General features: G+C 44.3%; 1 protein-coding gene and 1 long non-coding RNA gene across 6 annotated transcripts in view; one reads left to right on the top strand and one right to left on the bottom strand.

Moving 5' to 3' along the window:
- Positions 1 to 4728, top strand: part of LOC110261561 (uncharacterized) — a 46190-nt gene extending 41462 nt beyond the window's left edge. For 3 of the 4 annotated variants that reach the window (XR_002345815.2, XR_014810507.1, XR_014810505.1), the window contains one exon: positions 4353 to 4728. This is a non-coding gene — a long non-coding RNA (uncharacterized LOC110261561). The remainder of the gene's footprint in view (positions 1 to 4352) is intronic. The other variant, XR_002345814.2, reaches the window with a different exon arrangement.
- PRC1 (protein regulator of cytokinesis 1) overlaps positions 1 to 19964 on the bottom strand; it is a 30837-nt gene extending 10873 nt beyond the window's left edge. For both annotated transcript variants that reach the window (XM_021098989.2, XM_021098990.2), the window contains exons 1-8: positions 19834 to 19964; positions 9192 to 9324; positions 8852 to 8974; positions 5750 to 5983; positions 5505 to 5675; positions 4288 to 4437; positions 3569 to 3716; positions 2725 to 2861 (exon numbers count right to left, since the gene is read on the bottom strand). In XM_021098989.2, coding sequence (XP_020954648.1) covers positions 2725 to 2861; positions 3569 to 3716; positions 4288 to 4437; positions 5505 to 5675; positions 5750 to 5983; positions 8852 to 8974; positions 9192 to 9324; positions 19834 to 19844 — 1107 coding nt within the window. In that variant the 5' untranslated portion in view covers positions 19845 to 19964. The remainder of the gene's footprint in view (positions 1 to 2724; positions 2862 to 3568; positions 3717 to 4287; positions 4438 to 5504; positions 5676 to 5749; positions 5984 to 8851; positions 8975 to 9191; positions 9325 to 19833) is intronic.
- Between the last annotated feature and the right edge of the window lie 3636 nt (positions 19965 to 23600).

Here is a 23600-nt window from a genome sequence, read left to right as displayed (position 1 = left end):
AGGGGGTAGGTCTACACCCAGGAGGGCTCAGTGGTGGCACTCCCACTTGCCCACACTCTTCCTGCATATTGACCCAATGCAGCTTAAATGTGCTCAGTTACATGGTTTATAGACCAATCTGATTTTTATGAAATTAACCCTCACAAAATGGACAAAAAAATAGAAGATGTTAGACTTCTTATTCTTTTGAATTTTGCTGGTTTTTGTTAATCTACACTGTGTGCAGTAGCATATCAGAACAGTAATATAAGTATATAATTTGTAAATATATATTAGATGAATACACTCAAAAATGAGGTAGGTAATCAAAAAAGTTTAGAAACAATCTTGACAATTTGGGGGCCAAACTGATAAATGAATTCTATTTCCCTTCCAGACTGTTTGATTAGTAACTGCCTATAAGCAATAATGAAAGGGAATGGTAATTATTTTCTTATTTTTTTTTTTTTTTTTTTGTCTTTTGTCTTTTTTGTTGTTGTTGTTGTTGTTGTTGTTGTTGCTATTTCTTGGGCCGCTCCCGCGGCATATGGAGGTTCCCAGGCTAGGGGTTGAATCGGAGCTGTAGCCACCGGCCTACGCCAGAGCCACAGCAACGCGGGATCCGAGCCGCGTCTGCAACCTACACCACAGCTCACGGCAACGCCGGATCGTTAACCCACTGAGCAAGGGCAGGGACCGAACCCGCAACCTCATGGTTCCTAGTCGGATTCGTTAACCACTGCGCCACGACGGGAACTCCTAATTATTTTCTTATTTTTAGTTAAATACTGGCATGTAAATAAGAGTTGCTTATTTGGCTCTTTGTGTATATAGATATTTAAACTGAGGTATAGTTGATTTACAATATTATATGTTTCAGGTGTACAACAGTGATTCACAATTTTTGAAAGTTATATTCCTTTTGTAGTTATTATAAAATACTGCCTATTGGAGTTCCCATTGTGGCGCAGTGGTTAACAAATCTGACTAGGAACCATGAGGTTGCAGGTTCAATCCCTGCCCTTGCTCAGTGGGTTAAGGATCCGGCGTTGCTGTGAGCTGTGGTGTAGGTTGCAGACACGGCTCGAATCCCGTGTTGCTGAGGCTCTGGTGTAGGCCAGCAGCTACAACTCCGATTAGACCCCTAGCCTGGGAACCTCCATATGCCACGGAAGCAGCCCTAGAAATGGCAAAAAGACAAAAAAAAAAAAAAAAACTGCCTATATTCTCTGTGCCATACAATATAACCTTGCAGCTTATTTATTTTCTTTTTATTTGTTTTGCTTTTTTTAGGGCCGCACCTGTGGCATATGGAGATTCCCAGGCTAGGGGTTGATACAAAGCTACAGCTGCCAGCCTACACCACATCATAGCCACGCCAGATCCGAGCTGCATCTGTGAGCTACATAACAGCTCACGACAATGCCAGATCCTTAACCCACCGAGCAAGGCCAGGGTTCGAACCCAAAACCTCATGGCTCCTAGTCAGATTCATTTCCGCTGTGCCACAATGGGACCTCCGGCTTATTCATTTTACACATAATAGTTTGTACTCCTTCATCCCAACCCCTTTACTACCCCTCCCCTCTCCTCACTGGTCACCACTAGTTTGTTCTGAGAGTCTGTTACTTTTTGTTATATTCACTAGTTTATTTTCTCAATTCCACATGTAAGTGATATTATACAGTAGTTGTCGTCCTCTGTCTGACTTAGCATAATACCCTTTGGGTCCATCCATGTTCCAAAAAGCAAAAATTTCTTTCTTTCTTTTTTTTTTTTTTTAATGGTTGAGCTCTTTATTTTTCCCACTCCTCCTCGTTTTCAACCAGAAGTAGGCAGTAACTGAGGACAAGAAAACCTGTTCTTAAACAGCTGTGAGCTCTCACACAGTTCTCTCCACTTCTGAGTCCTAGTTTCTCATCTATAAACTTGAAGGAGTTAAACTTAGGATTCTCTAAAGGCCTGTTCAAGCTCTAACAGGGCCAGTGTGAACCTGAGAATGAGTCTCTTTGAATTTCGTGCCCAAAGTGACTCACGTGCCTCATCCTAGTCCCGGCTCTGAGCTCTAAAATGCTGTAAGGGAATTTATTTGAATTAAGTTCATCAGAAAAAAAGGAACTTGGAGTACAAACATGTGCCCCAAACCCAAGTATTTTCAAAAACCACATCAGAGCTGGAATAATACAGAATGTGAGTTGCCTTCCCCAACATCCTTTCTTCTCTCCTTCCTCAGTAACATAATCTGAATTTATCTGTGGGAGCAATTTTCCCAGCCTTGCCAGCAGTTGGTGTGGCATTTAAACAGGTGCTATGAAGAGAACCTGGGAAAAGCCCTTTGAGGGGGTGGGATGGGGCAATGCTGTCTGTGTTTCCTCCTCCACCATACTGCCTGAATCACTGTGGAGGGAGTTCTAGAACCACCCTGGACCTGAGGCTAAGACCCATCCATTGGGGTAGAGGAGTTTAAGCTGAGGAAACCTGTGGACCATGGACTGGACATACCTGCCCTGTGCTGCCGACCTCTAGACTTCCCTTATGTGAGAAACTTCAACTTACTGAAGGCATGAATTTGGGGATTTTCTTTTATATGTTTCAGCATATAAGCTTGACAAACACAAATGGGTTAACAGTAATTCACAGACTTAATGAGAAAGACACGGTATTAGAAGCCCGGTAAAGGGCAAAGGAAACAGGTCTCTGACTTCACTGTACTCTAAGAAAAACAGACAAAAACTAGGGCAGTACCTCAAACTCTAGGAAAAGCCTCCAGCTTTCTTCCCACTTCCGGACACCTTCAAAGAGTTCTTTGTGAACCTCGTAGTAGTTTCTTAACTGCACAATCTCGGCATCATGGAGCTGAAGCACATCTTCTGTGTAGTCCTCTGCAAGATATAGGCCCACAGGTTAAAAAAATAATTCCCCTGGGGAGTTCCCACTGTGGTGCAATGGGATAATGATCCGGCTTGTCTCTGTGGAAGCATGAGTTCAATCCCTGGCCTGGTGCAGTGGGTTAAGGACCTGGAGTTGCTGTGTTGCACAGGTCACAGCTCCAGTTCAGATTTGATCTCTGGTCCGGGAACTTCTATATACTGCAGGGGCAGTCAAAAAGGGCAAAAAAAAAAATTCCCCTAGTGTTCAGTATCCCAGTTTACTAATCGCTCATCCCCTAAAATGGAAGTAGATTTTTCTTCCTAATAGTAAAAATGATACACAAATAAGTGTATTTTGTGGATAATAAACCCCGGGTTTGTCACCAACAGCCTGGTCACACTAAAGACTAAGGGACTAGAGTGTAGATTAAAATAACTAAGATTCTCGGAGTTCCCATCGTGGCTCAGTGGTAACAAACCCAACTAGTATCCATGAGGATGCGGGGTTAATCCCTGGCCTGCCTCAGAAACCAAGAGATCCCTTATTTCCCAATAACATCTCCAAATGCCTATCTAAACAGGAATAGCAATTTATGCTAAATGGCTTGGACAGTTAGCCGTATCTGTCCAGTAGAGTAAACACTTTCAAGTGAATGAATATCTGCACTTGTAAAAGGCAAGTGAGCAGGCCACATGAGGAATGACATTTCTGTACTAACCAGTATAGTAAGGAGCAAAGGCTTGTCTCTGCTCCTGGCTATAAAAACACTGGTCCCAGTACTGGGCCAGCTCCACTCGTATTGCCTCGATCACTTTCTTCATGTTCTGCATTTTCAGTTCTTCCAACCGATCCACCTCTAATTGCAACTGAAACAGAGACCCGTTAAAGGTGCTTGTCATACACAATTGTACATTCATGTAAGTTTGCAAAAAAGTGTCCCCATTTTTAATAAAATTATAATACAAAACCACAGAGGTAAATCAACACTCTTTATAACAATGGTATCATAGGAGTTCCCATTGTGGTGCAGTGGTAACAAATCTAACTAGAATCCATGAGGATGTGGGTTTGATCCCTGGCTTTGTTCAGCAGGTTAAGGATCCGGCATTGCTGTGAGCTGTGGTGTACATCACAAACACGGTTCAGATATGGCATTGCTGTGGCTGAGGTATAGGCCAGCAGCTATAGCTCGGATTCAACCCCTAGCCTGGGAACTCCATATGCCACAGGTGTGGCCCTAAAAAGACAAACAACAATGACATCATAGGAGCCAGAAATTTAATAAGCTAAGAAATAACAGAAAAGATAAAAGATGAGCCAGCTACTGCCACCCTTTTCTGATGCTTATCTTAAAATCAGGCTCACTCAAGGTAGAAGCTGGTACAGACAGCAGACTTGACACCAAAATTCTGACCCAGTGCTTTTTGGGTTTCTTACCGCTTTCTTGACCTTGGCCTTTGACCCAGTCATAACTGTGGCCACAGCTTCTCTCTCTTCTGCAGGTATTTGCAACCTATCCCAGAGCTCTCGTATCTGAGCACGGAGCCCCTCACATGCTGCTTCGTTTTGTGATTTTCGAACTTCCAGCTGCAACGAGGAAAGCCAGTGGTTACAGCAAAGACAGGAGCACAGAAGACTGGCACTCTGACCTCCCACAAAGAAACATCTGTACCCACATAGAGAAGAAGACGGTAAAGAGATGTGTTTTCAAGAAATTGACTCATTGACTTTGAGAAACTTATGGTTACCAAAGGAGACAGGGGTGGGGAGGGATGGACTAGGGGTTTCGGATGCAAAGGCTGTAAAACTGGGTTGTGATGATGGTTGTACAACTACAAATATAATAAAAGTCATTGAGTGTAACATTCAAAAAAAAAAGAGATCTGTCTTCATGACTTCTGAAAGCAAAAACTGTAAGACTTTTTTTGTTTTTGTTTTTTTTTTTTGTCTTTTTGCTATTTCTTTGGCCACTCCCACGGCATATGGAGATTCCCAGGCTAGGGGTCTAATTGGAGCTGTAGCCACCGGCCTACACCAGAGCCACAGCAACACGAGATCCGGGCCGCGTCTACAACCTACACCACAGCTCACGGCAACGCTGGATGGTTAACCCACTGAGCAAGGGCAGGGACCAAACCCGCAACCTCATGGTTCCTAGTCGGATTCGTTAACCACTGCGCCACGACGGGAACTCCTGTAAGACTGTTATTAAAGTAAGATCTCAAGACCTCAAGAATTAGGGTTCAAATTTTTAATTAAAAAAATTTTTTTTGGGAAGTTCCCGTCATGGCTCAGTGGTTAACGAATCCAACTAGGAACCATAAGGTTTCGGGTTTGATTCCTGGCCTCGCTCAGTGGGTTAAGGATCTGGCGTTGCCGTGAGCTGTGGTGTAGCTCACAGATGAGGTTCAGATCCTGTGTTGCTGTGGCTGTGGCGGAGGCCGGCATCTGTAGCTCTGATTGGACTTCTAGCCCCCCTGGAAACTTCCATATGGTAAGGGTACGGCCCTTCCAAAGAAAAAGAGGGGGAAAAAATTAAGGTTGTATTTCATGCAATACTATCTCATTATATTAACGAAGGAAAAAAACTGTCAGTTTTCTCAAATAGCCAGATACCACTGGAGATCCCAGGCCATAATTTGAGTAGACATTACCTGCCGTAGCAACTTCTGTAGTGTTGCAATATTTTCCAGGGATAAACAGAAGGCATCTTCATCTTCACACACCACATCTCTTTCAAAGCTTGTGTCTGGGGTGTGATCTAATTCTTCCATACACAGTATGATCTGTCTTTTTATGTCAACAAACTCCTCACGTCTAGATGCCTATAAAAGAAAATGATTACAAGATACCTAGAGGAAAGTCACATGATTTTTCAGAAGTATGAATGTGAGCATACCTTTGTTTCCCTCAAAGTTGCCACGTGCTGTCGGAACTGGTTCAGCTCTTCTAAGCTGGGAACTGAGGTGATGTCAATCTCATAGTGGGGCATGCAAAGAATTTCACACAGTTCTTGGTCTTGTTCTTGAAGTAGTTTCAGTTCTTGTTTTCTCTCCTTTTTCTGTTTTCGCATCAGTTCTACCTGAGTGCGCAAATCCTTTTCTAGTTGCAAGATGGTCGTCTCTCCTTCTTCCTGTGTGAGACAATGTACTCCTGTGAAGGTTCCAGGTGGATTTCTTCAAAGGAAGAGGACAATGAAAGAGAACTAGGGGAGTTCCCACCTTGGATCAGCGGAAACAAATCTGACTAGGATCCATGAGCACGCAAGTTTGATCCCTGGCCTCACTCAGTGGATTTAGGATCCGGCATTGCTGTGAGCTGTGGTGTAGGCTGGTGACTATAGCTCCATTTGACCCCTAGCCTGGGAACTTCCATATACCGCAGGTACAGCCTTAAAAATCAAAAAATTTAAAAAAAAATTGAAAGAGGACTAGGATAACAGATATTAGACTTACAAATAAGTTAACTCAAAGTTAACAGAATATGGCACAAAGAGGGTCACCTGACAAAGGTCTCCAATAAGGTAAGGTACCAGGGCACTTTTTTTTTGGCTTTCCCTAGGGCCACTACAGAGAAGTTCCCTAGTAGCTCAGCAAGTTAAGAATCTACCATTGCTACTACGGCTCTGGTTATTGCTGTGGCCCAGGTTGGACCCCTGGCCCTGGGAACTTCCACATGCTACAGACACAGGCACAAAAGAGAGAAAGAGACTAAAGAAAGAAACTATTCTGGAGAGTTCCCATCATGGCACAGCAGAAATGAATTTGACTAGGAAATATGATGTTGCAGATTCAATCCCCGGACTCACTCAGTGGGTTAAGGATCCAGCATTGCCATGAGCTGTGGTGTAGGTCACAGACACAGCTCGGATCTGGCATTGCTGTGGCAGCTATAGCTCTAATTAGACCCCTAGCCTGGGAACCTCCATATGCTGAAGGTGAGGCAGTGGGTTAATGATCCAGCTTGTCTCTGTGGCGGCCATAGCTGTGGCTCAAGTTTGATCCCTGGCCCAGGAACTTCCATATCCCTCAAGTGTGGTCAAAAAAGAAAAAAAAAAAAAAAAAAAATGGAGTTCCCGTCCTGGCTCAGCACAAACGAATCTGACTAGCATCCACGAGAACAAAGGTTCAATCCCTAGCCTTGCTCAGTGGGTTAAGGATCCAGCATTGATGTGAGCTGTGGTGTAGGTCACAGACTCGTCTTGGATCTGGCATTGCTGTGGTTGTGGCTACAGCTCCAATTCAGCCCCTAGCATGGGAATCTCCATATGCTGTGGGTTCTGCCCTAAAAAGACAAGAAACAAAAAAACTGTACTGATGACACACAGTCTCTGATTGCTCTTGGCTACCACTTATGAAATATCTTCAATCCAGTAAATGCAGTCTCCCCCTCCTAGGCTAGCTCTATCGAGATACCCAGGCAGTTCTTCCCACAATAGGGAGAAGGACTTGAGACCTTACTGGTACCACATTAGCCATTGTGTACTGTCCCTGCATTCACATCTGTTCTAATTACCTTCCCAAGCTCCACATTTATCTTCATTTTTATGATCTGGATATACTATTTTTACTGGTTCTAATCGGGATATGTTTTGGGGTCCCTCTGTCATTTATGTCACACTTGCTGGTATGATAAGCCTGACTTATGCTGGACCACAGGACAGAAAAGCAGAGCAGGTCCTGAGTTTATTATGCTCTCTTGATACTCTAGCAGCAGAGACATTTCTTAAGTGTCCATTCTGGCTGATTCAGTGATATGCAACTTTCAGATATGAAAACTCACAAAGGTAGGTTTTGGGGGTAGCTGTCCCTTATATCACTAGACACTTTTGTTTCCTAAGTAGCTCTTTTCATTTTTTTTGTCTTTTTTTTTTTTTTTTTTTGTCTTTTTTGCCATTTCTTGCGCTGCCCCCTTGGCATATGGGAGGTTCCCAGGCTAGGGGTCGAATCGGAGCTGTAGCCGCCAGCCTACGCCAGAGCCACAGCAACACGGGATCCGAGCCGCGTCTGCAACCTACACCACAGCCCACGGCAATGCTGGATCCTTAACCCACTGAGCAAGGGCAGGGACCGAACCCGCAACCTCATGGTTCCTAGTCGGATTCGTTAACCACTGCGCCACAACGGGAACTCCCCGTTTTTTTTTTTTTTTTTCAAAGAAAGAATGGAATGATATCAATTATGCATAGCTCCAGGTTTAAAGAAAATTTTATGTCCTACAAATTGATAGTAAAAGAAGTTTGATGTTTTTTCTCTTTTTCTTTTTAGGGGCATACCCACAGCATATGCAGGTTCCCAGGCTAGGGGTCAAATTGGAGCTACAACTGCTGGCCACAACCACAGCCACAGCCAGATCTGAGCCACATCTGCCACCTACACCACAGCTCACGGCAACACCAGATCCTTAACCCACTGAGTGAGGCCAGGGATCAAACCCGCAACCTCATGGTTCCTAGTTGGATTCATTTCCGCTGCACCACGATGGGAACTCCGAGGAAGCTTGTTCTTTTTTTTTTTTTTTTTTGTCTTTTTGTCATTTCTTGGGCCGCTCCAGTGGCATATGGAGGTTCCCAGGCTAGGGGTGGAATTGGAGCTGCAGCTGCCAGCCTACGCCAGAGCCACAGCAACGCAGGATCCGAACCGCATCTGCAACCTACACCACAGCTCACGGCAACACCGGATTCTTAACCCACTGAGCAAGTGCAGGGATCGAACCCGAAACCTAATGGTTCCTAGTCAGATTCATTAACCACTGAGCCACGACGGGAACTCCGGAAGCTTGTTTTTTGATTAAAACATTGCAACACTTATCAGCTGCTTCACCTTTCAACAGGGCAACTTGGGAAAATTACTTTGCTGGAACCAAGTAAATAGCTGTGTGTTTTCCCCATTCCTCATGTCCCATATCAGTCCTACAAGGAAACCTTCCACATGTAGCCCCAAATCAAAGTTCTTCCCTTGTGTTCAGACCCAGCAGGATCCACCGACACCCTGCCATGTACCTGAAATGGCTCGACATGTAATTCACTGCACAGAGTGTTCAGCTCTTTTTGACAGATGGCTATGCTTTTGAGGAGCCTTTCTTTCAGGCCTTCCTCTTCAGCAATCATCATATCCAGGAGGTCCTATAAGGGAGAAAACAGTCCCATAAAAGTTCTGCTTTTTCTCTCCATCAGCCTCACACAACAAAAAACACTAAAACCCTCATAATTTCAAATTTTTAAGGACTTAAGAACAAACAAAACCAGAAATAGCCTGTGTCACTCTATGTGTGATCTTGGAGGAGACACCAACATCCTTCCCTCCGACCCACTGCAAAAAGACCAGTACTACTCAACTCACCTTGATATGCTTCTTTACAACCTCTGTTCTTTGCAACCGCTGGTCCTCTGGAATCCCAATTGATTCCCATATTTCTCGAAGGTGATTCAGGGCTTTCTGGAGACATATTATGGACTCTTCTGCCAGCACCTCGCTAAAAATCAAGAGAGAAGCCGGCTCCATGAGCCATCACCTCCAGACTAAAAGCAGTATTTATAGGAGCTAAACAAACAAATTTCTCAGTGGGTTCAAGGCAAAACAAATGTAAACTAAGCATTCAGCTTAACTCGCCTTTAACCACTTCCCCATTTTCCCCTCTCCAAACACAACACTGGCAAAGGAAAATCTAGTATCATATTACATTGTGGAAATTCAATCTTCTAAATAATACTCAGAATCTAGACTTCGATGAATGGTTCTACCTATGGCAGTATAATACAGAATTTTAATGGCTTTTACTAAGGAAAAATCAGACCAAAATGTCAGCAATATAAAACTCCCACCTAATGCCAGTTTGCTTGTAAAAAATGCCTAAAAAATAGCTGGACATTTATTGTTAATTTTTTCATTCTTTTTTTCCCTTCCTGTTTTACTAAACTATAATTGACATACAGCACTGATTAAGTTTAAGGCATACTGCATAATTATTTGATTTATATACATCATGAAATGATTAACACAATATGTTTAATAAGCATTCATCATCTCATATACAGGTAAAAAAAATTAAACAGAAAAAATTATTTTTCTAATGATGATAACTCTTAGGATTTACTCTAACAACATTCATAAATAACACAGTGGTGCTAGTTATATTTATCATGTTGTACCTTTCTTAAAACTGATTATCTTATGACCTTCTGACTGCCCTCATCCAATTCCCCTTCCCCCAGCCTCTGGTTTCCTAAGCCTCTACCCCTAATCTCTTTTTCTATGAGTTTGTTGTTATCACACGCACACTCACACGGCACACTCACACCGCACCATATCACAACTTCTTTATTCATTCATCTACTGATGGGCACTTAGGTTTCTTCCCTATCTTGGCTATTATAAACAAAGCTGCAGTAAACAAAGGGGTACACACATTTTTTCTAATTAAAGCTTTTGTTTTCTTTGAGTAAATACCCAAGGAGCAGAACTGCTGGATCATACAGCAGTTGTATGTTTAATTTTTTGGCCGTGTCGTGCAGTGGCTTGATGTGGGATCTCAGTTTCTAGGCCAGTGACTGAACCTGGCTGCAAAGTGACAGTGCCAAAGTCTAACCACTAGACCACCAGGGAACTTCCTATTTTTAATTTTTTTTTTTGTCTTTTGTCTTTTTAGGGCCTCACCCACAATACATGGAGGTTCCCAGGCTAGGGGTTGCATCAGAGCTGTAGCTGCTGGCCTACACCACAGCCACAGCAATGCCAGATCCAAGCTGTATCTGCGACCCACACCACAGCTCACACCAATGCCAGATCCTTAACCCACTGAGCAAGGGCAGGGATCAATCTGGCATCCTCATGGATATAGTGAGGTTCATTAACCACTAAGCCTCTATAGAAACTCCCCATTTTTAACTTTTTGAGGAATTTCCATACTGTTTTCCACAGTGGCTACTCCAATTTACACCCCACCAACATTTCATAAGTTTATCCTTTTCTCCTTATTCTCACCAACACTTATTTGTTGTCTTTAATAACAGCCACTCAGGAGTTCCCCTTGTTGTCGTGGGACACAGTGCCACGAGCTGTGGTATAGGTCACAATTGAGGCTGGGACCTGGTGTTGCTGTGGCATAGGCTGGCAGCTCTGATTCAACCCCTAGCCTGGGAACTTCCATATGCTGCAGGCGCAGCCCTAAAAAAAAATAGTAACTGCCATTTAAGAGTTCCTGCTGTGGTGCAGCATGTTAAGAATCTGGAATAGCCACAGCTGTAGCATAGGCCACAGCTGTGGCTTGAGTTTGACCCTTGGCCCAGGAACTTCCATATGCCTTGGATGTGGCCAAAATAATAATGATAGCTATCCTGACAGATGTAAGGTGATATCTCATTGTGGGCACTTTTTTTTTTTTTCCCAGCCACACTTGCAGCATGCCTAAGTTCCTGGGCCAGAGATAGAACCTGCACTGCAACTGTGGCCTGCGCCATGTCTAACCTGCTGTGCCACCAGGGAAATTCCTCACTGTGGTTTGGATTTGCACTTCGCTCATGATTAGTGATGTGGAGCTTCTTTTCATGTGTCTGTTGACCATCTGTATATAGTCCTTGGAAAAAGTGTCTATTCAGATCCTCTGCCCATTACAGAGTTCCCGTCATGGCTCAGTAGTTAACGAATCCAACTAAGAACCATGAGGTTGCGGGTTCGATCCCTGGCCTTGCTCAGTGGGTTAAGGATCCGGTGTTGCCGTGAGCTGTGGTGTAGGTTGCAGACGTGGCTCGGACCCTGCGTTGCTGTGGCTCTGGCAAAGGCTTGGCAGCTACAGCTCCGATAAGACCCCTAGCCTGAGAACCTCCATGTGCCTCGGGTGCGGCCCAAGAAATGGCAAAAATACAAAAAAATAAAAATAAAAACAGATCCTCTGCCCATTTTTTAATCAGGTTTTTTTTTTAATGTTTAGTTATGTAAGCTCTTTGTATATTTTGGGTATTAAAACCTTGTCACATACACTGTTTTCGAGTATCTTCTCTCATTCAGTAAGTGGCCTTGTTCTAAACTATTAATTTACAGAATGGCTAAAATGAAAAGATAATCATCAAGTGTTGGTGAAGATGTAGGAAAGCCAGAACTTTTCATACACAAATTGGTTGGAGCATGAACTGGTATAACCGCTTTAAAAGCTGTTGGCAGTATCCACTAAAGCTGAACCCAGCAGTTCCGTCTCCATACATACCCAGCAGAAATGCACACATATGTGCCATCTGGTACAAATTAGAATAGTCAGAGCAGCACTACCTCATAATAGCATAAAGGTAGAAACAACCTAGATGTCTATCAACAGAATGGAGAAACAGTACATTCCTACAGTGGAATAGTACAACAATGAATACAAAACATGGACAAATGTCAGAAACATTATGTTGAACTATGCTAAATGAAAGAGGTCAAACACAAAAAGGCTACATACTGTATGATTCCACCTTATGAAATTTTTAAAATTTTTTAAATTTTTTAAAAAGTGAAAGAAAGCAAACTTGACTGCCTGGAATTGGGGCAGGGGATCAAACGCAAAAGGATTCAAACTTTTTTTAGGGTGATGTAATGATTCTAGATTTTGATGGTGATTACACAACAACACAGTGACCAGAATCCAAAACCTACATGTAAAATGAGTTTACTGTATGTAAATCATACCTCAAATCTTTTAAAAAAAAAAAAAAAAAAAAAAAAAAAGGAAGTAAAAGTAATGTAATGTGGAAAAACAAAACAAAAAGGTGGGGAACAGGAAAAGAGTCTGAGCACAAGAAATCAGATAAGCACACATCTATCACCGTGGGATTCCATTTCTACAAAGTTCAAAAAGAGACAGACCTAAGCTTTGTTTTGAAAAGTCAGGATAGTGGTTGTCATTGTCCTGGGAAGTGGTGACTTCGAGAAGGTGGCACAAGGAGGGCTGGTTACACATTGTGTGCTGATTTTGGAAATATTCATGGAGTCTGCACTTGATTTGTGTACATTTTTGAATGTATGTTATTCTTCAATTACAACAAGTTTATTTAAGAAAATTATTCATTGTTCATCTGAAATACAAATTTAATTGGGTAACTTGGGTTTTTAACCTTTTTTTTTTTTTTTTAGGGCTGCACTCGAAGCATATGGAGGTTCCCATGCTAGAGATCTAATCAGAGCTGTAGCCGCCGGCCTACACCACAACAACACGGGATCTGAGCCACGTCTGTGACCTACACTACAGCTCACAGCAACGCCAGATCTGTAACCCACTGAGAAAGGCCAGGAATCGAACCCCCATCCTCATGGATACTAGTCGGGTATGTTAACCACTGAGCCATGATGGGAACTCCATGTTTTTATCTTTAAAAAAAATCTTTTATTTTAAAAACGATAAACTTTAGTGTGCTTAGCGTGTGAGATTTTCTCTCCTTTCTTGGTACAATTGGAAAACAAAGAGACTGCTCTGGCACCAGAGAAACTAGACTCTGGATGTGCTTTGCTACCTACCAGTCAGTTAGGAGACCTGGAACAAGTCACTGAAGCTTTTTGGGTGCAAATAAGACTAGAGGCTCTCACTGGCCCCCTTTCTGTCACGGGCTATTCAAGGGTTCTGAATCACCAGGCTAGATTTCCAAGAACATCCGTTTCTCCATAGGTTTTAGTATGGTCACATCCAAGACATTTCTCTAGCCAAGAAATCCCAATTTAAAGGTTGCCTGTCGGAGTTCCCGTCGTGGCGCAGTGGTTAACGAATCCGACTAGGAACCATGAGGTTGCGGGTTCGGTCCCTGCCCTTGCTCAGTGGGTTAACGATCCGGCGTTGCCATGAGCTGTGGTGTAGGTTGCAGACGCGGCTCGGATCCTGCGTTGCTGTGGCTCTGGCGTAGGCCGGTGGCTACAGCTCCGACTCAACCCCTAGCCTGGGAACCTCCATATGCCGCAGGAGCGGCCCAAGAAATAGCAACAAAACAAAAGACAAAAAAAAAAAGAAAATTAAAGGTTGCCTGTCCTAGTTGAAGAAAAGCTTTTGCATAAATATCAGCTGCCTACACCAGATGGCCAAAATCAATATCCACATAATGAATAGGCATTAAAAGAATTTACGGTACTCCATTTTAGAAATGTTAAGGGGTATTTAACTCATTCAATATAACATTAAGACAAGTCTAACTAAAGTGCTTCCTCAGGGGATCAAACTCTTTTTACTTCACCCCCTTTTATTCTTTTTTTAAAGGTCTGCACCCACAGCATATGGAGGTTCCCAGGCTAAGGATCAAACTGGAGCTGCAGCTGCCGGCCTACACCACATCCGCAACAAGGGATCCAAGCAGTGTCTGAGACCTATACCACAACTCACAGCCACACCAGATCCTTAATCCACTAAGCAAGGTCAGGGATCAAAACAGCATCCTCATGGATACTACTCAGGCTTGTTTCTGCTGAGCCACAAGAACTCCTGCACTTCATTTTTAAGACAAAAAAATGCATAAGTCAAAAATCTAATTTTGTCATTTTATTTAAAATAACCTACAAGAGCTCCTGCTGAGCCACAGTGGGTTAAGAACCCAACTACAGTGGCCTAAGTCGCTGTGGATTCAATCCCTGGCCTGGTGCAGTGGGCTAAAGGATCTGGCATTACCACAGTTGTGGCACAGGCTGCAGCTGAAGCTTGGATGCAATCCTGGCCTGGGAACTTCTGTATGCCACAGGTACAGCAATCAAAAAATAAATAAAATAACCTACAAAGTCTAAACTGTGGTCAGTATTAAGGCTGAATGCAAAACCTGAGAGCTGAGCCAGACCAGCCTGGGACACTGATCTGAGGGGCACTACAGAGTGCTCTCCAGTCTGAATGGCCCACTCCATCCCAGTCAATCTGGGATGGATTTCTCATGAAAACAAAACCCAGTCAGAGGGTTCCTTGTGATGCAGCATGTTACGGATCTGCTTCTTATGGCAAAAGAAGAAGGGAAAAAAAGGAGTTCCCGAATGGTGCAATGGGATTGGCAACGTTTTGGGGCGCTGCTGGGACGAGGGTCCCATCCCCAGCCTGACACAGTGGGTTAAGGATCTAGCATTGCCACAGCTGTGGCTTGTGTTTGATCCCTGGCCTGGGAACTATATATGCCTAGGGGTGGCCAAAAACATAGAAAAAAGAAAAATGTTTATGGCAACATCATTAATAGCCAAAAAACAGAAACAACCCAAATGGCCATCAACTAATGAACAGGTAAAATATACCTATACAATGGGATAGTATTTGACAATAAACCTTGAAAACGTATGCCAAGTGAAAGAGGCCAATCACAAAAGGGGACATAGCTATGACTTCATGTATTTGAAATATCCAGAATAGGCAAATCTACAGAGAGAGCAGGTTGGTAGGTGCCTAGGGCTGGGATTCAGGGGAGGGAGATCCGTGGGAAAAGGGGACTGAGGGCCAATAGGTAGGAGTTTAAAGAAATGATAAAGGGAGTTCTCTTGTGGCGCAGTGGGTTAAGGATCTGGCATCACTGCAGTGACTGGGTTGCTACTAGAGTGTGTGTTAGATCCCTGATCTGGAAACTTCCACATGCCTCAGGCATGGCCAAAAAAAATTATAAAGGGATGATAAAAATGTAAACTGATTGCCATAATAGCATCACACTCTATGAATACACTAAAAATAATTCAACTGTACACTTTAAGTAGGTGAATTATATGCTATGAGGATTTTCTCTCAATACAGCTGTTATTTTAAAAAATCTGGCACACAATCTGTTTTTTATTTTTTGTCTTTTTAGGGCCCAACACATGGCATATGGTGGTTCCCAAGCAAGGGGTTGAATCAGAGCCATAGCCACCAGCCTATGCCACAGCCATGTGGCATCCAAACTGCGTCTGTGACCTATACCACAGTTCAAGGCAACACCGGATCCTTAACTCACTCAGCAAGGGCAGGGATCCAAACCATGTTCTCATGGATACTAGTCAGGTTCATTGCTGCTGAGCCATGACAGGAACTCCTGAAGTTTTAAAATTTGTGACTTAATTGAAAAACTTAGATATGATTGCTAATTCATTTAGTCAAACAAATTACTTTTATAAAATAAAATGGCATGAAATTGGGATAAAATTTGTAGACCTCAAGTCAATTAAAATCAACACCTATACAACAAATGGACTGCTAAACTCCAGCAGATGAGCCTAAACTAAAAATTACTTCAACAAATTTGATTTGGTTGGAAAATGGGTGTTTGGAATTACCAAATATTCTAGAAATAGTTCTGACAATACAATTTTCAAAGAATTAAAAAAAGGCTCTTCCCAACATTCCAATTATAAGAACTTAATTCTTATATCATCCTGCTGACACCTCTTTTTACATCCCTGTCATTAGCCTTATTTTCTCTTTCCTTTTTTTTTTTTTTTTTTTTTTAAGGCCACACTGTAGCATATGGAGGTTCCCAGGCTAGGGGTCAAATCGGAGCTATAGCTGCCAGCCTACACCACAGCCACAGCAATGCCAGATCTGAGCCATGTCTACGACCTACACCCAGCTCATAGCAACGCCAGACTGTTAGCACACTGAGTAAGGCCAAGGACTGAATGCTCATCCTCATGGATATAGTCCAGTTCTTACCCTACTGAGCCACAATGGGAACTCCTAGCCTTAGTTTCTTTTTAAGAGAGATGTTTGTTTGGCCACACCTGCAGTATGTGAAAGTTTCTGGGCCAGGAACTGAACTGGAACCTCAGCAATGACAACACCAAATCTTTCATTGCTAGGTGACCAGGGAACTCCAAGCCTTACTTTTAAAAGGTAGCCAAAATCTCACTCCCTCTCACCTTTGCTGCTACCTCCCTGGTTCAGGTGGCCACCATGATCTCTTGCCCCAGTCTTTTAACAAAGGCCTCCAGAGCCCTTTCATCCAGTCACACTGGATTCCTTGCTCTTTTAGGAACCACCAGGCCCCATCCTACTGCAGGCACTGGCACTTGCTATGTCCTCGACCTAGACTGTCTTCCCCTCCATGTCCCATGGCTTGCCTCTTACTGTCTTTAGGTCATTTCTTTTTTTTTTGTTGTTGTTGTTGTTGCTATTTCTTGGGCCGCTCCTGCGGCATATGGAGGTTCCCAGGCTAGGGGTTGAATCGGAGCTGTAGCCACCGGCCTACACCAGAGCCACAGCAACTCGGGATCCGAGCCGCGTCTGCAACCTACACCACAGCTCACGGCAACGCTGGATCGTTAACCCACTGAGCAAGGGCAGGGACCGAACCCGCAACCTCATGGTTCCTAGTCGGATTCGTTAACCACTGCGCCACGACGGGAACTCCAAGGTCATTTCTTAGAGATCACCTTCTCAGGGAAGCCTTTCCTGACCAATCTCATCACTGCAAGTCCCCTTTCCCACACCTTCAGTACTTCTTATCCCTTTTCTCCGTTTGATGTCTCCCCATAGCACTTATTACCACTTAATGTAAGATTTATTACCTTTTTTTTCTATTGTCATGTAAACTGTAAAAGGGCAGAGAAGTCAGTTGTGTTCACTTGTTGGAATCCTCAACACTTAGAATGGCACCTTATTATAATGAATATTCAAGAAGCATATCTGAATGAGTAACTCGATGTTTCAAACAAGCTGTATGATCTTATACTGCCTCAGCACAATCACTGTGAAAAATAATTATCATGGTACAATCACATACTACCTTGCTAAATGGTTTCAGGTCATTTCCCAAAAGATGCAAATTTGAGATTTTTTTTTTTTTTTACAACGCATCACTGAAAAACTGAGAGTGCTTACAAGAACACAATCCAAAATTAGAGGTTGTAAAAAGGGCCAAATTTCCAGTGTCCTGAACCTAAGTCACTAGACTGGAAGATAACTCAAAAGGTCCTCTAGATGATTTCCTGCCTTCTGACGGCATTCCACTGACCCACTGTCCTTGTCCTTAAATAGCCCTCCAGAGAGGCCTGTTAAGTCCCGCTGTTCAACCCACTTCAGAAATCGATAACCAAGAGTCAAGTCAGTGAAAATCTGATAACCATTATGTTTCTCAGGCAAATTTCTGACAGTCCTCTCTAAATATGAACACCTGAAATAAGATGACCCAAAAGTCTGATTTTGTTAGTAGAATAATTCTAGTTACTCTTTTTTTTTTGGGGGGGGGGTGCTGCACCAGTATGTGGAAGTTTCCCTGGCCAGGGACTGAGGCCAGGCCAGGAACTGAACCCATGCCACAGCAGCAGCCCAAGCTGAGGCACTGACAACAATGGATGCTTAACCCACTGTACCACAAGGGAATTTCCCAGCTGCTGTTTTAAAAAAGCCTAATGAGGAGTTCCCACCATGGTGCAGCGGAAACAAATCCGACTAGGAACCGTGAGACTTCGGGTTGGATCCTTGGCCTTGATCAGTGGTTAAGGATCCAGCATTGCCTTGAGCTGTGGTATAGGTCTCAGACACAGCTCTGATCTAGCATTGCTGTGGCTGTGGTGTAGGCGGGAAGCTGCAGCTCTGATTAGACCCATAGTCTGGGAATCTCCATATGCCGTGGGTGTGGCCCTAAAACGACAAAAGACCAAAATAAATAAATAAATAAAAAAGCCTAATAATACCTGTCAGCCTGGAACCAAAGTTAATTGATAACTTTTCCTCACCCTTGACTTACTTTTTTGAAAGCAGCAGATGCCCAAACAATCCAAAATTGTTAATGGACTTGAAGGGTTTCCTGTGAAAGGCTATTTAAAATTGTACTAGTCTGGGAGTTCACTTCAGGGCTCATCGGTTAACAAACTCGAGTGGGATCCATGGGGATGCGGGTTCAATCCCTGGGCGTTGCTGGGAGCTGTGGTGTAGGTCGAAGAAGCAGCTCAGATCCCCGTTGCTGTGGCTGTGGTGTAAGCCAGCAGCTGTAGCTCTGATTCCACCCCCAGCCTGGGAACCTCCATATGCCAAAGGTTCGGCCCTAAAAAAATAAAATAAAAATTGTACTAGTCCTCAGAATGCATCACAGCAGCTTGAACGCGCTTTTAGATAATAACATGTTTGTAATCCACAACCTTTTATCTGTTTTTCCAATAGTGCCAGTGACCTATTCCCACCAGGGCAAACATTTGAAAAGAAAGGCTGTAATTAGTAATCACAGAAGGAAGAAACTTCCAAAGCCACACACCAATCAGTTTGACCAATAACTACAAATCATTACATAATGAATCATCACAATGCTTCACCCACTGCTTTGAAAAAATAAGGTTAACATTTCTATGGCTTTTAACACAAAAGTCCTATGCACTGGCATTATTATTTTAGAGATGAACAAACTGGCATTCAATCTCTTTGCCCACAGCTACAAAGCTGTTAAGTGTGAGGAGTCTGGTCCTGATCTCAAGTCCGACACTCCTTTCCCAGTACTGCCTGCGAAGTTGTTAAAACGGCTGCAAAAGAATTCTTTAATCAGAATTTCTCGATTTGCAAGAAAACCAAGCTATTTTTCCAATCGAAGTCAACCCAGCAACCCAGAAACATCGAAGAACAACGATAAATCAAAATTTCACGGCTTTTTTTTTTTAAGAAAAATGAGAAACCCTGAGCAGAAAAGACTCAGAAGGGGCTGTTGGTGCCAAGAAGCAATACCTGAGCCGCTTTGCGGGCCGGAGAGGGTGGGGCTCCCGGACGCAGCCCTGACCACCGGCACCTGGGCGTCAGAGCCCGACCGGCCTCCCCGCCCTGCCGCGTCTCCCAGGCACCTGTGCACCGCGGGAACCGGAGGGAGCGGCCGCCTGGGGAAGGTGGGCGTCAGGTCTGGCCTCCGCCAGGCGGAGGCCCCGTGGTCCTTGCGCAGCTCTCCTCTTCCCATCCCTGCCCTGCCGCTCCCCAGCTTCTCGCGCGCGCTGCCCCAGCTGACATACCGCCCCACCCCCAGGCCAAGGGCGGCCTCTCGGACCCCGCACCGGCCCGCACCCTATAAGGACGTCGCTCCCTCCCGCGCCCCCTCGATTTCCCCGCAACCCGCACCTTCTCCTCATGGCGGAAGGGCCAAGTAGGCGGGCGTGCTGACCCCCGACCTTCTCCGCGTAGGCTCGAGCGCAGATACCGGGAGCAAGTACCCTCAACCTCACTCCCCTCGGCGCTCCGCGAGCGGTTATGCTTCTGCAGAATTTCAAACCGAACCCAGAGGCGGAGGAGCCCAGCGATTGGTGCTACGTCTCGCGGCTCCTCGGGAAGCCCCGCCTCCAGGCGTGCCGCCGTTTGGGGCGGGGATTCACGCCCTGGGCCTGGGAGGGCTCCCGAGAAGGCGGGCCCTGGCGGGCGCTGTCCGCGCGTGCGCGAGCTCTTTTTCCTGGCTCTGCTGTAACCCGGGAGGAGCTGGCCCATCTTTGGGAGCAGGCCACCAAGTTGCAGCCGCGCCCTGCCCCAGCGCAGTTTTGATTCGAAGTGCGCTTTCTGCCAGAGGCTGCCAGGTCTCCCTGTCTCCCCAGCGTGGCGCGTAGATGGCCTCGCTGCCTTCAGCCAGCGGAGGGGCTGGAGCAAGATTAACAGGAAAGCCTGGCTCCTTAGTTGGGTTCCTTGCTCATTCAGATAGCAAGCCTGAGGACTAAGTTTTGATGGCAGTTTCCCCCATGTAGGAAGCTGTGCCCTAAAAGGCAAGGGGCACTGAACTCTACTCACTGGCCTAGTAACTTTCTAGACGAGTGATTCCCATTTAATCTTCACAACCATCCTGCTTAGCTTTTATCACCATTTTATAGAGGGAACTCTCTCAAAAAGGTTCCAATGACTTGCCTAAGAAATGGAGACAACCCGGATCGTGGCTTTCTTTCAAATTCTGTGGGTTTATATAATGGTTATATGAAAATTTAAAAACTCAAAATCGACAAAATACTTTTGTATTCTTGCTCCATGCCTAAATTCTTGTCACTTTTTCATTTTTTCATAGTTGCATAATATCTTGGCGTGTAGATTCAAAATTAAACTGCTTTGCTATTGATAGACATTTAGATTGTAATTTGTACAAATATGTCTTCATACCTAAATCTTTGCACCTTGCATTATCTTAGAGTTGGTTCCTAGAAATGTAATTACTGAACAATCCCTCTCCACTGGCTGTATTTATTCCTTTGCCCTCCCACCAAGGAAGCCTCATGGAAGAGTACCTTCCTCTTACCTCAGCAGTGTAGGGCACTACCTTTTAAATGTCTTTGCTAGGCAAAGTGGCATTTCCTTTGATTCATACTTGCTTGATTATACTGAAATTGTACATTTTCCTCATTGTATTGGCCAACTTCTGTGCATTCTCTTCATTTGCCTTCTTCATGAAGGAAAAGTAAAGGATGCTGGTTTGGGGTCACCTTCAGGACCATGTTTTTTAGCTTTTGGAAGGATTTCATCGATGCTTTCGATCTCCTTTAACTTGTCATCAGTGTACCAAACATTCACGCCACTAGTATATGGCCTACAGACGCCACTTTTTCATTTTTATTTATTTATTTTGTCTTTTTAGGGCCGCAACCGAGGCATATGAAGACTCCCAGGCTAAGGGTCCAATCAGACCTACAGCTGCTGGCCTATGCCACTGCCACAGCAACACAGGATCTGAGCCGCATCTGTGAGCTACACCACAGCTCACGGCAAAGCCAGATCCTTAACTCACGGCAAGGCCAGGGATCAAACCTGTGTCCTCATGAATCCTACTCCGTCCAGTTCATTAACACTGAGTCACAACAGAAACTCCTGGACACCACTTTTTACATTTACTTGCAGGGTTCCCTTTGTGGCTGAGCATTAAGGAATCTGATTGGTATCCATGAGGATCCAGGTTTGATGCCTGGCTTCTCATTGTGTTGAGGATCTGGTGTTGCCATGAGCTGTGGTGTAGGTTGCAGATGTGGCTCAGATCCTGTGTGGCTTGTGGCAGTAGGCTGGCAGCTATAGCTCCAAATGGTCCGCTAGGCTGGGAACTTCCATATGCTACCAAAAGAAAATTAATAATAATAAAGTATATTCTTGTAAAAAAAATAAATTTACTTGCACTCTTTGTTGACTAGCTTGAGAGCTTTCCAGAAAGCTTCAAAAACTCATGATCTTAGGATAGGTTCTCAGGGCCAGCATTTTAAGTATCCAGAATTAAGACAATTTTCTTATCATGCCCTTCACACTGTAGTTCTGAAGCTAACAGTCATAGAAGTGTTGGGAGATATCAGTTCAGAGCACATACTCAGCATGGAAACACTGTACTAAAAAGGGTCAGATTAGATTTCTAGTGAACAGTGCTGTTTTAGAATGTAAATTCAATGCACTGCCACTGTTGACTCACCTAGCCATAGAATCTTTTTCTTTTTCTTTTTTTTTTTTTTTGTCTTTTTGCTATTTCTTCGGCCACTCCCGTGGCATATGGAGATTCCCAGGCTAGGGGTCTAATTGGAGCTGTAGCCACCGGCCTACACCAGAGCCACAGCAACACGGGATCCGGGCCGCGTCTGCAACCTACACCACAGCTCACGGCAACGCTGGATCGTTAACCCACTGAGCAAGGGCAGGGACCGAACCCGCAACCTCATGGTTCCTAGTCAGATTCGTTAACCACTGCGCCACGACGGGAACTCCTAGAATCTTTTTCTGACTGCCACATATTCTTGCTATAAGCTGACAGCCCTGTCAGCAGTGTCTTTGATCTTGCGCACTAGTTTGATGTAGCACTGTCAAGATTCTAGCAAGATACTTGAGAGATGCATCTTCCTTGGAATTTGCACTCATACCCCATTATCATTCTTCTCTGGAAAGAAGACTTTTGATGATCCAGCAACATAGGTTTGGATCTTTCTTTTGTAAGTGGCTGTGCTGTGGATTAGGGATCAGATAGGAAGTAGTGCAACTGGGAGGGACAGTTTTGCAAAAGCCCAGGCCCAAAACAAGTACCTCTGCCATGGGGGTGGTGAGGAGAAAATGAACCAGAAGCTCTTAGAAATCATGGGGAGAGGAATCAGCTCTATGTGGGGGGTAAAAATTAAAAATCTGCTCAGCAGGGAGTTCCCGTCATGGCTCAGTGGTTAACGAATCCGTCTAGGAACCATGAAGTTGCAGGTTCAATCCCTGGCCTTGCTCAGTAGGTTAAGGATCCCATGCTGCTGTGGCTGTGGTGTAGGTTGGCGGCTACAGCTCCAATTATACCCCTAGCCTGGGAACCTCCATATGCCACGGGTGTAGCCCTAGAAGAGAAAAAAAGACAAAAAAATAAAAACAAAATAAAAACCTGCTCAGTGGAAATGAATCTGACTAGTATCCATGAGGACACAGGTTTGATCCTTGGCCTTGCACAGTGGCTTAAGGATCCAGTATTACCGTGAGCTATTGTGCAGGTGGAAGACCCAGCTCAGATCACGCGTCCAATTTGACCCCTAGCCTAGGAACCTCCATGTGCCAGGGGCACGGCCCTCAAAAGACAAAAAAAAAAAAAAAAAAAAAAAAAAAAATTTGAGGTCAAGGATATAATTTCTTCCATGGACAAACTTGGGTCAGTGATGAGAATGTCGATTATGGAAACACAGGAAGAGGAGTAGATTTAGGGATTCCAAGTGAGGACAGGAGGTTCAGTTTGATAGTTTATTTTAGACATGTTGAGGCTGAAGTGCCCGTGGAGTGACCAGTTTGGAAATAATGGCGTGAAGCTCAGCAGTGAGATGAAAGCTTGGGATGTGCAGGTGGATAACAAAAGGACAGATAGAGGAGATGGCAACAAAGGGGGGTACACAGAGAGGGGAACAAGGGAGACAGAAGTGCAGCCT

Source organism: Sus scrofa, chromosome 7, assembly GCF_054392235.1.
Source record: "Sus scrofa isolate SSC_HxYL_T2T_F1_AM1 chromosome 7, Sscrofa_HxYL_maternal_Yorkshire_Landrace_v2.0, whole genome shotgun sequence".
Lineage (NCBI taxonomy): Eukaryota > Metazoa > Chordata > Mammalia > Artiodactyla > Suidae > Sus > Sus scrofa.
Note: the sequence above shows the minus strand (reverse complement) of the source record. Positions and strands in the feature narration are given on the sequence as shown.